This window comes from Oryctolagus cuniculus, chromosome 13 (genome assembly GCF_051225735.1).
Source record: "Oryctolagus cuniculus isolate XC-2025 breed Fujian yellow rabbit chromosome 13, ASM5122573v1, whole genome shotgun sequence".
Classification (NCBI taxonomy): Eukaryota; Metazoa; Chordata; class Mammalia; order Lagomorpha; family Leporidae; genus Oryctolagus; species Oryctolagus cuniculus.
This window is the reverse complement of record NC_142879.1, coordinates 75801481-75815695: the sequence shown is the minus strand read 5'-3', so window position 1 is coordinate 75815695 and position 14215 is coordinate 75801481. Positions and strand designations below refer to the sequence as shown.

The 14215-nt window shown below is 40.3% G+C and overlaps 1 protein-coding gene across 5 annotated transcripts in view; it reads left to right on the top strand.

Annotated features, from left to right (window-relative positions):
* Positions 1–14215, top strand: part of TAF3 (TATA-box binding protein associated factor 3) — a 216230-nt gene that overhangs the window by 88202 nt on the left and 113813 nt on the right. For 2 of the 5 annotated variants that reach the window (XM_089312345.1, XM_089312346.1), the window contains one exon: positions 10278–10363. The exons of the other annotated variants lie outside the window; for them this stretch is intronic. In XM_089312345.1, coding sequence (XP_089168471.1) covers positions 10333–10363 — 31 coding nt within the window. In that variant the 5' untranslated portion in view covers positions 10278–10332. The remainder of the gene's footprint in view (positions 1–10277; positions 10364–14215) is intronic. 5 annotated transcript variants of the gene reach the window in all.

The window sequence follows — 14215 nt, the reverse complement described above, 5'->3', positions numbered from 1 at the left end:
GTTGCCACTTGATTTTCTCTACCTTTGTAGAGACATGTGTGGTAAATGCGTGCACACACATGTATCCATATACATAACTCCCCCAACTTTATTTTCTGATCCAGTTGAGAGTTTTGGCTGACATTATGATACTTATCTCTGTGTGCTTCAGCATGTATTTCCAGAAAACAAGGATATTTATCCTACATTGCCACAAAGTTACACACTTAAAAAATTTAACACTGATACAATATTATAGTCTAATATTTGGTTTTCCCTATAATATTATTTGTAACTGTCTTTTTACCCCTGCATTCAGGATCCAGTCACCAATCACACATTGCATTTAGGTTGTCAAGTTTCTTTAGTCTCCATCAATCTCAGCTTCTTTTTATATAATTTTATTACAGTGATATTTTTGAGGACTCTGATTATTATGAATGTGATTGTTTCATGGTGATTAAGCTGAGGTGGAGAACTTTGGGAGGAATACCTTGTGAGTGATGCTGTTTCATCAGCTCATTATATCAGGAAGCATATAATGCCAGTTTATCTGGCTTCTTTGGTGATGATTATTTAAATGATGTCTTCCATATTATTTTCATTGTAAAGGAGACTTAATTTTATAATTAATGATTAATAGCGAGACTGACACTTTGAAATTCTGCGACTATTCTATTCCACACATCCATTTAGCATTCATTGATGATTATTGCTTAAATCATTTATTATAATGATGTTGTAAAGATTGATTTTCTGTTGCTTTTATTTCTTGTTTTAGAATTCTGCTGTCTAGCAGCAACAACAAAAAGATCGTCCCTCTCCCACTTTTGTACCTTTTTTAAGTTATTAGATTAGAAGCAAGATTATTCAATTTTTAACAGTTGATAATCGCATCACATTTGTTTTTACTCAAATTCCCTAAACTTGACAAACAAGAGACTCTTCAAGTTGATTAATGAGTCGGTTAACAAATACTCCTATCAGTTTTTGAGCATTTTCTTTCTTTTCTGGCACAAGAAGCACCAGGTTCACTGTATACTTCCTTTCTTTGACTCAGCTTTGTCAGCAGCCATTTCTACAGGAAGCTCTTGCTTTCTAATGGGGAAATAGTATTTTGTAAAATATATGATTTTTAGTAATGACAAAGGTATTTAACTGTATTTAAAACATGTGATTTAATATGTTTTTATTTTGGGAACTAATTCTTAGTTCAAAACAGGACACAGATCTTACCCTTCAGGAGCTTAGGGGACATAAGAAAATCATTCAGTTATCTATAATGTAAGATAAATTATATTAAGTGTCATATAGTATGTTAAGATATTATCAATGTTTGGGCTGTCAAAATTGGTTAAGCCACCGCCTGCAACACCAGCATCCCATATGGCAGTGGTTCCAGATCTGGCTTCTCCCCTTCTGTCTATGAAACAAACCTTCCCTCCCCAACAAGCATTAGAATTCGAGACCCTTGGGATAATCTGTACAACAACTGACAACTCTGCAAATGAAGTAATAGACAGTAGAAGAAGCCAAAGTGACTCTAAGTTATTAAGCACACATGGTGAGCACTGTTAATACAAATAAGAAAGTCAAGAAAAGCATCTAGTTTGGGGAGAAGCCAGGGATGCTGATATTTGAATTTTTCCTAATTTTAATTCAGATAATTAAGTATTTTCTCTTAGAATCTATTTATTTTCAAATCCAATGAAAATATCCATATTCATTCACTTTTTGTGTTTAGTTAACAATTGTTTAAATAACTAGACATAGCTGTGATAAGTCTAGTTTTGAGTACTTTTAATGAAATCTACAAATCAAGGAGTAATACTTCTTTAAAATTTTTAAATTAAGATTCTGCTTTGTATAGTTTGTACTTTAAAAAATATATGTTAATATAACCAATTGTAGGCAGAAAGGTAAAAATTCCTTCACAACTGCTAATTAGGCAGAAGGAAATTTAATAGCGTGTACTTTAATGAATTTTGTCAGGGGTAATTTAAGGTTCTCTGGAGCTAGGAGTTTGTCCTGCAGAGCGCGTTTTCCTTTTTTGCTTGAGTACTTTAGAATATAGCTGCAATATTTTATCTATGTGATTTTTCTGTCTCACTTTCCTTTAATCCTTCCTAATGAAGTTATAGTTTCCTAATATCTTCTCTTGGTTTCAATATCGGTACATCTTCCAAAACAAGGGGTAAAACAGACAAGACATTTGGTAGTGCCCATATTTAAATACAGTAGGATTGGATTATGCAACATCCACTGCTTAGTGACAGAGCTATCAAGAACAGATTGTAACTACAGCTACAATCTTATTCAAAGGAAAAACTTCAATGGGAGATGGGGAAAATTTGATGATTAAAATTATTACTCTGAAACTATCTTTCAGAGAAGATATAGAAATATGGCTGATTTATGAAATCTTAAGGATTTCTGATGAGATGCTATTAATTTGCTTTATGACAAAGGAACTTTATTCTTTTGTTGGTCTCTTAGAGTGTTGTAACAACTGTAACCCAAGAGCATGCTTTCTAAGATTTTGCGTGACTGCACTTTGTCCTGTGCATTTTGGCCTGGCATTTAGGTGAATGTCATTGGGTAGACTGTGTTTCTCAGGCCTAGCTTCCTGTGGGCTTAAATAGCTTGAATAACTTAGCAACTTTTGTAAAAAGCAAACCCAGATCTACCACTAGTTAGTAACCCAGTGCACATTGAATGCTAGAGTTAAAAGCTTCAGCATATTCACACTTCCATTTGGTATGTTGTTGCCTATTCAGAGCACATATGGAATCAGCAACCCTTGAGGAGGTTGCCATTGATACTAGTGTCAGGTTGTAAAATTGTAATGCTACCTGAAGTCATTGAAATCCTGTATTTCCCAAATGTATTCTGTATTTCCTTGCTGACAAGTGATGTCATTTAAGTGAAAAACAAAGGAGCATTTATATATTTTTTTGTATTTTAATGTGTATTGTAAAAATGTAGTTAGCACAAGGATCCTGTGATTTCATTGGTGCTATTGCTTAGAAAAAGAGTAACATGGGTATATAAGTTAAAAATAAGTCAATTTGAGAGGAATACAGAGATAACAAATAATTAAGATATGCTGATACTGCAGAAAATTATGATTATACAAATGCCAGCACTTTAGGAAACACTGTTTTAATGAAGTCACAGGCGGGAATGGCTTCCCCAAAGTTAGCTAGATGATTTGTAGCAGTCATTTTAATAAATGTCTCTCCAAAGTAAGCATTTTTTTAAAGATTAGGTTCTGTGTCTGAAAGTTTGAAAGCTACTATTATAATAATGTGGGACCCTGAATGGTTTTTGGTAAGTGGGCAAGATTATTAGATTTGTATTTTAAAAAGATTACCATTGAAGCTATATGAGATTGTACTAACACTGAAAAAGACTGCAGGACAGAAACTAGGAAAGTGAGTTCTGTAATAATCAGCAACAGCTGATGAGGCCCTAAATTAAAGCCATTTCTATTCTGAAAGAAGAGGATCTGTTCAAGCAACATGTAGAAGATAATACTGATTTACAGAGCAACCTTTAGAATTTGCCCTTGGCCGGTGCCGCAGCTCAATAAGCTAATCCTCCGCCTGCGGCACCGGCACACCGGGTTCTAGTCCCAGTCGGGGCACCGGAGTCTCTCCCGGTTGCCGCTCTTCCAGGCCAGCTCTATGCTGTGGCCCGGGAGTGCAGTGGAGGATGGCCCAAGTGCTTGGGCCCTGCACCCCATGGGAGACCAGGAGAAGCACCTGGCTCCTGGCTTCGTATCAGCGCAATGCGCTGGCCGCGGCGGCCATTGGAGGGTGAACCAACAGTAAAGGAAGACCTTTCTCTCTGTCTCTCTCTCTCACTGTCCACTCTGCCTGTCAAAAAAAAAAAAAAAAAATAGAATTTGCCCTATGCCTCCAGCTATAGGTATGTTCCATCAAAGCCTTTATTCTCCATTTCCATCCTGGTTTAATTTCACTTTTACTTCCCTTCCCTTTTGTCATTTTCTCTTGTATATACATAGACATAGACATAGATTTCTTCTCAGAGCAGGGGCCAAAAACTCAAATGCCTTCCAGAACCAGGATTGATGAGAGTGATGCAGGGAGCCTAGAGGTGGGGATTTTAACTGAAGAGTGACTTTTCTGTCTGAAGTGGATCGCTCCTGTATAGCTCAGCTGAATGTTCCCATAAAATGAAACCCTAAACTGCCAGGCTTTTCAGTTTTAAAAATAGAAACTGGAAATTTAAATTATTAATTGAAATTTCATGATACTTAAATGTTGAAAGCTTTCAATATTTTTTTTAAAGATTTATATATTTATTTGAAAATCACAGTTACAGAGAGGCAGAGGCTGAGAGAGAGTGAGCGAGAAGGAGGTCTTCTATTCGCTGTTTCACTCCCCAAGTGACCGCATGGCGGGAACTGGGCCGATCCAGGAGCTTCCTCCAGATCTCACATGTGGGTGCAGGGGCCCAAGAACAGCTGAACAGCTGGGACTCAAACCAGTGCCCATATGGGATGTCAGTGCAGGCGGCGGCTTTACCTGCTATGCCGCAGCACTGGCCCTGGAAGCTTTCAGTTTTAACAAAGGCTATTTTCATAGGATGGCTACAGAGATTGAATGGGTTAATAAAAGTTCTTAGACTGGTACCTAACACCTTGTTAATGTCACCTGTCATTACCAATGTCATCATTGTTTCCTTCCTCATCCTTGTGTCACTCCACTTCACTTTCTAAATCTGGAGAAGAGCTGCTGAAAACAAATAAAGCAAAGCTTTTTCTGTGTAAAGCATCCAGATTACTCCATGCCCCAGAACCACAAAGCACATAATGAGACAGAAACTAACAGCAAACATTTCTCAAGCCACAAAACCGTTTCTTCAACTAATGTTTACATGGAAAACTGATACATAAGAAAGATTAACTTGGATTTGCTCTGTTTGGAGTGGTTGTGGGACATTGAATACTAGAGCATTACTTTTCAAAGTTTAGCTTGCATCACAATTATTTAAAGAGCTTATTGACGTACAGAACTGGGAAGAACCACAGTTGAAAACCACCTGCTAGAAGTTATAGTGCAGTGCCCGTATCCCATACTGGCAATGGCATCCCATACAGGAGAGTCCCAGGTGCTGAGCTTCCAATCCAGCTCCCTGCTTATGTGCCTGGAAAGGCATTAGAAGATGGCCCAAATCCTTGGGCCCCTGCCACCCACGTGGAAGCTCCTGGCTTCTTGGCTTCTGGTTTCAGCCTGGTGCAGGCCTGGCAGTTGCAGCCATTTGGGGAATGAACCAGTGGATGGAAGATCTCTATCACTGCCTCTCAAATAAAGTAAATCTTAAAAAAAAAAAAAAAAAAAAGGAATTCTCTAATTGATTCTTACATGCATATCTGAAGTTTGAGATCTGCTAGCCTATTCATAGCCTAGTCAGAATTTCAGTAATAACTTAAGAAATCACTCAAAGATGGGCTGGCGTTCTAGCAAACCGGGTTAAGCTGCAGCTTGCAACACCAGCATCCCATATGAGTGCTGGTTCAAGTCCTGGCTTACTTCTGATCTAGCTCCTTGCTAATATGCCTGGGAAGGAGCAGCAGAAGATGGCCCAAGTACTTGGGACCCACCTCCCATGTGACAGACCTGGATAGAGTTCCAGGCTCCAGGCTTTGGCCTGGCCCAGCCCTGGCTGTGTGGCCATTTGGGGAGTGAATCAGAAGATGGAAGAGCTCGCTCTTAATTTCACCAGAAACTTCCCTTATCTTCACTATACTGGTATAATTAGATAAACTTAGTGAAAAAAGGATTCAAGGTAAAAGAAAATGGGGCAATGAGAGGTTAAGCCAATTATGTAGAAAGAATGATTAATTAAATTTTAGAAATATTATTTGTGCTTGATAGTAGTAAATCCAGGGCAAAAAGAATCTGTTAGTGCTGGCATTGTGGCACAGAGGGTTAAACTGCTGCTTGGGATGCTGCATCCTATTTTGCAGTGCCAGTTTGAGTCCCTGCTACTATTCCAATCCAGCTCTCTACTAGGGTGCCTAGGAAGCAGTGGATGATAACTCAGGTACTTGGGCCCTGCAGCCCACATGGAAGACCCAGATAAAATTCATGGCTCCTCGTTTCTAGTCCCAGCTGCTCCTCTTCCAATCCAGCTCTCTGCTATGGCCTGGGAAAGCAGTAGAAGATGGCCCAAGTCCTTGGGCCCCTGCACCTGTGTGGGAGACCCGGAAGAAGCTTCCAGCTCCTGGCTTTGGAATGCACAGCTCTGGCTGTTGCAGCCATTTGGGGAGTGAACCAGCGGAAGAAAGACCTTTCTCTCTCTCCCTCTCCCTCTCATTGCCTGTAACTTTGTCTCTCAAATAAGTAAATCAAATTTTTAAAGAAAAATCTTTAAAGAAGAAAAGATTGGCTTCAGCCTGGCTCAGCCCTGGCTGTTGGGGCCATTTAGGTAGTGAACCAATAGATGAACCAATGGATGAAAGCTCGCTCTCTCCTTTTGCAGACTTTCTAATAAATAAATAAACCATTTAAAAAAATTTTTTAAATCCTCATTGATTGGTAGTCTAATATATGCCAGATACTTTCCTAGACCCACTTAATTCTCATAACAACCACTGCAAAGGGAATGATATCTTCCATTGCTGAGTAGGAGTCAGCTAAGGATTGGAAAGGCCAGGATTTGAACCTAGGTCTGTGGAACAGTAAGACTTCTCCTTTTACTCTCAGATAATGGCATTTCATTGTAATAGTCAATTTTTCATCACTAAATACTTGGTACAGGCTACTTATAAAGGAAAGAGGTTTTTTTTGGCACACAGTTTTGGAAGTTCACAATACAAGGTGGGCAGGACCCATTGATCTGGCAGTCTGGTGATGTTGGGAGATGGCATGGTATGACATGCTAGAGGAACAATCACACAGTGAGGCAGGAAGCAGAGAGAGAAGGAGAGTGGCTAGGCTCAACTCAGGCTTTAATCACCAACCCTCTCAGGAGAGCAACCTTCCAAGGGCATGTCCACAATAAATTAAGGACTCCCTACTAGGCCCATGGCCTAGACACTATAATTGGGCCAACCCTCTGTGCCTTAGGACTTAACCATATGAGAGTTCTGTAACTATATCCTATTCATATAATTCCTGAACTCTTACAGTCCTTTAATCCCCTCCTTATATTAAGCACTTACTATTTATAAACACTGAAAATTTCCTACTTTTATCTAGTTAATGAAGTATCTAATTAAAACAGTGTATAGGGGCTAGTGTTGTGACACAGCAGGTTAAGCCACTGCTTATGACACTGGCATTGCATACTGAGTGCTGATTCAAGTCCTGGCTACTTGCTTTGGAGGCAGCAGACAATGGCTCAAGTGCTAGAGCCCTGTCACTCACATAGAAGTCATGGATGGAACTCTGGGCTCTTGGTTTTGGCCTGCCCCACCTCTTGTTGCTGGCATTCAGGGAGTGAACCAGCAGATGGAAGATACCTCTCTTTCTCTCTCTCCCTCTGCCTTTCAAGTAGATAAAAATAAGTAATTTTTAAAAATCCTAAGGTTAAACAGTTTTACTAAGAATAGGGACTCAAATAAAATACAATTCTTGGTTCCAATACTATTTGCTCTAGTTCTATACTTACCCAGCAACTTAAAGTATGCATTATTTCTGGTTTTAACATATTTGTACTTAAAAAAACCAAACCAAACCAAACAAAAAAACTTTGGGGGCCAGCACTGCGGTGCAGTGGATTAAGCTACTACCTGCAGCACAGGCATGCCACATGGGTGCCGGTTGCTCTACTTCCAGTCCAGCTCCCTGATAATGTACCCAGGAAAGCAGCAGAAGATGGCTGAAGTGCTTGGGACCCTGCGCTCATGTGGAAAACCCAAGCTTCTGGCTCCTGGCTTCCACTTGGCCCAGTCCTGGCTGTTGTGGCCATTTTTGGGGAGTGAACCAGCACATAGAAAATACCTCTGTTTCTCCCTCTCTCTCTGTAACTCTGACTTTCAAATAAAATAAATCAATTTTAAACAAAACAAAACAAAACAAAAAAACATTGGCCTGGTTCAGGATTCAGTATATAAATAAATTCAGTTTGGAACTCACCAAATTATTCCTAGCTTTTGCTTAGTAGTTAGGTTACTGTCCCTATAACAATAATATTAGCTTAATACCCAGAGTTAAACGTGTTTAAAATTTATAAAATATAGGGGCCCAGATTGTGGCACTGTGGGTTAAGCTGCTGCGTGCAATGTTGGCATCCCTATGAGTGCCACTCTGTGTCTTGGATGCTCCATTCTGGATCCAGCTCCCTGCCAATGAGTCTGGGAAAGCAGCAGATGATGGCCTGAGTATTTGGGCTCCTGCCACACATGTGGGAGATCCGGATAGAGTTCCAGTCTCCTGGCTTTGGTCTAGACCAAGCCTGGCTGTTGCAGCCATTTGGGGAAATAAATCAGCAGATAGAAGCTCTCCCTCTCTCTGTCACTCTGGCTTTCAAATAAATATGTAAACCTTTAAGAAAATAAAACAAAATTTATAAAGTATAGAATCAATTTCAAAAGTCCTAATATTTAGAAATCTGTATATTATAGCAGTTTTGTCCATCCACAACAAATCATATTATATAATATATCTCTTTTTTAAAGTTGTATTTATTTATTTGAAAGCCAGTGTGACAGAGAGAGAGAGGAAGACACACAGAGAGACAGAAAGGAATAGAGGGAAAGAGAGATAGAAAGGTACCTTTCATCCATTGGTTCACTCCCTAAGTGGCCACAACAGCCAGGTCAGTCAGAAGCCAGGAGCCTGGAACTCCATCCAGGTCTACCACATGGGTGGTAAGGGCCCAGGCACTTGAACTATCTTCCACTGCCATCCCAGGATGCATTAGCAGGAAATTGGATCAGAACTAAAGTAGCCTGGACTTGAACAGGCAAACTGATATGGGATGCAGTCTACCTAAGCTGCAGCTAAACTCACTGTACCACAATGTGACCCCTACCTTTAGCTTCCAAATCGCTTTGATTTTTAAATTTTTTGACATATATGAAAGACATATGAATATGTTTTGTGGTTTGTATAGTATTTTTTTTTTTTTTTTTTTGACAGGCAGAGTGGACAGTGAGAGAGAGAGACAGAGAGAAAGGTCTTCCTTTGCCGTTGGTTCACCCTCCAATGGCCGCCGCTGCAGCCGGCGCACCGCGCTGATCCAATGGCAGGAGCCAGGAGCCAGGTGCTTTTCCTGGTCTCCCATGGAGTGCAGGGCCCAAGCACCTGGGCCATCCTCCACTGCACTCCCTGGCCATAGCAGAGAGCTGGCCTGGAAGAGGGGCAACCGGGACAGAATCCGGCGCCCCGACCGGGACTAGAACCCGGTGTGCCGGCGCCGCAAGGTTGTATAGTATTTTGACTTTGTGAATATGAGAGAAAATACTCAAATATGGAAGTTTGGTTTTATTGTAGAAACATTTTTTAAAAGATACTTTAAGTTCAAAAATGGATGCTAATTTGTGATATGACCAAAAGACATTCCTTTAGAAAATAAAAATGTTAAATATTTAGAAAACTTTTAACATTCAATCTCATGAAGCATTTTGATTAAATGAAATTTGACTTTATCTAGACAGTAGTTATAAGAAAATGTATTTAGAGGCTGGCATTGTGGCATAGTGGGTAAAGCCACCACCTGCAACGCCAGCAACACCGGCATCCCATATAGGCACCAGTTCATGTCTCGACTGCTCTGCTTCGAATCCAGCTTCCTGCTGATGGCCTGGGAAAAGCAGGAAAGATGACCCAAGTACTTGGGCCCCTGCCACCCACCTGAGAGACCTAGATGGAGCTCCTGGCTCATGGCTTCAACCCGGCCCTATCCTGGCTGTTGCAACCATCTGGGTAGTGAGCCACCAGATGGAGGAGTTCTATTTCTCTCTCTCTCTCTTTCTCTCTCTGTGAGTGTGTGTGTGTGTGGGCACACATGTGCATACACACGTGTGTGTATATTCCTATCTCTGCCTGTAACTCTTTTAAATAAATAAATCTTTAATATATATATATACATATTTAGATTTATAGGAAACTATTTAAGTTACTGAAACGTCTATGCACAAATGAACATTTACTCATGAATTTTGTTAAAGATTGCAAGTATTCTGCCTGGTTTCAGAAAAATATATACTAAGTAAATGATAAATTTTAACAAATCAGTTTTGTTGTACTTAGTCTGATAGTACAGACTAGTGTAGTGTTACTCTTTAAAAATACTTAGAAATATCACTTAGCTTTGTTTTGTAGATTTCAGTGGCTGGCAGCAACAGGACATTTACCAGAGGTTGCAAATGAGGTTGGGATGTGGGGCACAATTTTCATTCATCCTGCAGGTATGTGTAGTTTGTCTCACATATTGTATTTAAAAATTTTGTTTTTGTTGCCAACATTTTTTTAAAAGATTATTTGAGAGGCAGAGTTACATACAGAGAGAGGGAGAGACAGAGACAGAAAGGTCTTCCATCCACTGGTTCACTCCCCAAATGGTTGCAATGGCCAGAGCTGGGCTGATCCAAAGCCAAGAGTCAGGAGCTTCTTCCAGGTCTCCCACGTGGGTGCAGGGGCCCAAGCACTTAGACGATCTTTTACTGCTTTCCCAGTCATTAGCAGGGAGCTTGATCAGAAGTGGAGCAGCCAGAACTTGAACCAGTACCTGTACCTGTTAACCTGTTATGGTTAAGGTGGAGGCTTAACCTGTTATGCCACAGCATCAGCCCCAACATTTTAAAATTTGAGAAATTTTACACACCAAATAACCCATTTTGGATTTTTCTTTAAAGTTGGGAGATTTGGAAATCTTGAGCTTCTATTGCTATAATGGCCATAATTATCTGGAGCTGCAACTTGCTTTTTCCAGACGGCAGCTGTGCTGAGAATTCCTTCCGGAATTATACTCAGCCTGCTTCAATATGTTATTTTATTTTAAGTTTATTTACTTGAGAGACAATAGACAAGAGAAAGGTAGCTCCCATTCTCTGGTTTACTCCCTTGAATGCCTGCATTGGCTGAGGCTGAGATAGGGCCAAAGTTCAGCTGGGGATGTAATCCAGGTCTCCCATTTGGGTGACAGGAGTCCAGTTGGTTGATCCGTGACTGCTGCCTCCCAGGTTTTGCATTGGCAGGAAGCTGGAGTTGGGAGCCATAGCCAGGAGTTGTGGGTTGTGAATGTCTTAATTACTAGGTTAAACATCGATTTTACTGTACTTTGCTGGTTTCTTGTCCCTAACGGCATTTGGGTTTGGGATCCTTACCTTAAAAAATACAGACTATCACAAATCCATACTCACCTTAATAACTTCACTATTCAGAATTCTGAAATAATGACTACTTGTGATGTATTATTATGTCTGGGAGAAATTATATAAAATAGGAAAGACATACTCATTTCATCATTCAGGAAACATGTATCTGAGGAATTGAAATGAAAAAATAGTAGATGCAATAAAATATTTAAGTTAAAGCTACTGTAAAGCAAGTATAATTAGAAGAAAAAAATTTAAGTAATAGTTTTGATGTTTAGAAAATATGATGTAGTGGAAAGAACTTTTGTTCTGGGACCAGCTATGCAACTAATTTTATAATTTCAGTATCTTTAGAAGATCTTGATTTCATCTTGGAAAGTGAGACCTAATGACCACATTTCTGGAAATAGATGGTAATTCTGGAGATAGAAAACTTTAGAAATCCTTGGTAATTTTCAGGAATACCATTCAGAAACTTGAGCAGACAGTAGAATTAATATAAATAAATCAGTTAATATTTTCCCCCTAAATCCAGATGCAGGGACTAAATTTGTCAGGCCAGGACATCTGTGGCAATGGAGTACTATCAGTGGAACACACTGCACCAATGGTGCTTTTCTGAATTAGATCCCAGAACCTTCTCTACCAGTTACAGTCACCTATGAAGTTTTTAGATAGTATATTAGTCTACTTGGGCTACTGTGACAGAATGCCACAGACTGGGTAGCTTACACAGCAGAAATGTTTTTCTCGTAATTCTGGAAGCCGGAAATCCAAGATGTCAGTGGATTGGGTTTCTCCTGAGGCCTTCCTCCTTGTTTTGCAGATGGCCACCTTCTCACTCGTGGCATTTTTTGTATCCACACATCCCTGGTGCCTCTTCCTCTTCTCTTGTGGACACCAGTTCTATGAGGTCAGGGTCACATCATTATGATCTCATTAGCCTTACTTAGCTCCCAACCTATCTCTATATACAGTCACACTGAGGGCTAGGGCTTGGGGTGGGAGTGGTAACATGGTAACACAATTCAGTCCATAACAGAAATGAAGTAAGAGTAAATAATGGGGGCCGGTGTCCAGGCTCAATAGGCTAATCCTCCGTCTTGCAGCACCAGCACACCGGGTTCCAGTCTCGGCCGGGGCGCCGGAGTCTGTCCCAGTTGCCCCTCTTCCAGGCCAGCTCTCTGCTGTGGCCCAGGAGTGCAGTGGAGGATGGCCCAAGTGCTTGTGCCCTGCACCCTATGGGAGACCAGGAGAAGCACCTGGCTCCTGGCTTCAGATCAGCGCGGTGCGCCAGCCTTGGTGGCCATTGGAGGGTGAACCAACGGTAAAGGAAGACCTTTCTCTCTGTCTCTCTCTCACTGTCCACTCTGCCTGTCAAAAAAAAAAAAAAAAAAAAAAAGGCAAATAATGGGTTGCTTTTAAGTCCAGGGTAAACATGAGAAGGAGCCCAATGTTACACAACTGCAACTTAAACTTTTGTTTGTGCCTGCTCTCTCCTGACAATATTCTGTATCATTTCTCTACCCCTTCACCTCATAAATAGTAAAAACACAGAAATTGGAAGCTTAATCTCACTTCTCAAAGAGTTGCCAACCCAGTTATTATGCCTCACTATCTTAATAAAGATTAATTTTAAAGATCTTTTTAGATGGGAAACTCACCACCGGTTAGCAAACCTATCAGTATAAACACAAGTTCTCCAGTTTCACTGGTATCCTTTAACTCTTAAATAGTCCTTGTTTCAGGACATACATTATTGCCCCTTGTGCTGAAGATGTTTTTCCCGTCTTTCCTTCAAGTCAGCTGGTGATGAGTCTTCACTAGAAATGGAACATTAGTGCTTCTAGTGTGACACAGTAAGAACTCTGAATCACCTAAAATGTTCTTGCCAAATAAATTGAACCTGTGTGTAATCAAGACTTCAGATACAGCTACATGCTTTTAAGAATATACAGGGAATAGAGGCTAAAGGATACCATGAGCAGGAAAGCATTGAAATCCATAATATGATATTCTGCCAAGTGGCTGACCTAGTTTCTTCAGCAAATAAATAGCTGGAAAAAAAAAGAGGAGAAACTATGATTGCACAAAAGAGACTTCTGTGACGTAATGACATTACAACACATGGACCTATCTTAGATACTAATAAAAGAAACCAACTAAAAATGTCACTGTTATCATTTGCAGGGAAATTTATATATGGAATGTATATTAAAATTGTTACTGGGGTCAGCATTGTGACATAGTTGGTTAAGCTTTCACTGGCATCGCAATTCAAGTGCTAGTTGCTCACTTCGGATTTGGCTCCCTGCTAATGCATCTGAGAAAGAAGCTGAAGACAGTCCAAGTGTTTGTGCCCTGCCACCTATGTGGGAGACCTAGATCAAATTCCTGGCTTCTGGCTTCAGGCTGGCACAGCTTGGCTATTGGAGCCATTCAGGGATTAAACCATCAGATGTAAGATCTCTCCCTCCATCTCTCCCTCTCAGTCTGCTTTTCAAATAAAAAAAAATTTATTTGAAAATTGTTTATTTGAAAGGCTGAGTAACACAGAGAGAAGGAGAGATGGAGAGAGAGTTGTTCCATCCAGTGGTTCACTCTCCAAATAGCTGCAACAGCCAGGGCTGAGCCAGGTTGAAGCCAGGAGCCTGGAACTTCATCTGGGTCTCCTATGGGCCATCTTCCACTGTTTTCCCAGGCACATTAAAAGGGAGCTGGATCAGAAGTGGAGCAGCTGGAACTTGAACCAGGGCTCATTTGGTATGCTGGCATCGCAGACTGTTGGTTAACCCACAATGCAAGCCCCCAAAATAAATCATTAAAAATAAATAAATAGTAATTTTTCTAGGTGAGATAACAGCATTGTCATTACATATATTCTTTAAAAAAGATTTATTTATTTATTATTTGAAAGGCAGGACTATTGAAAGGCAGAGGCAG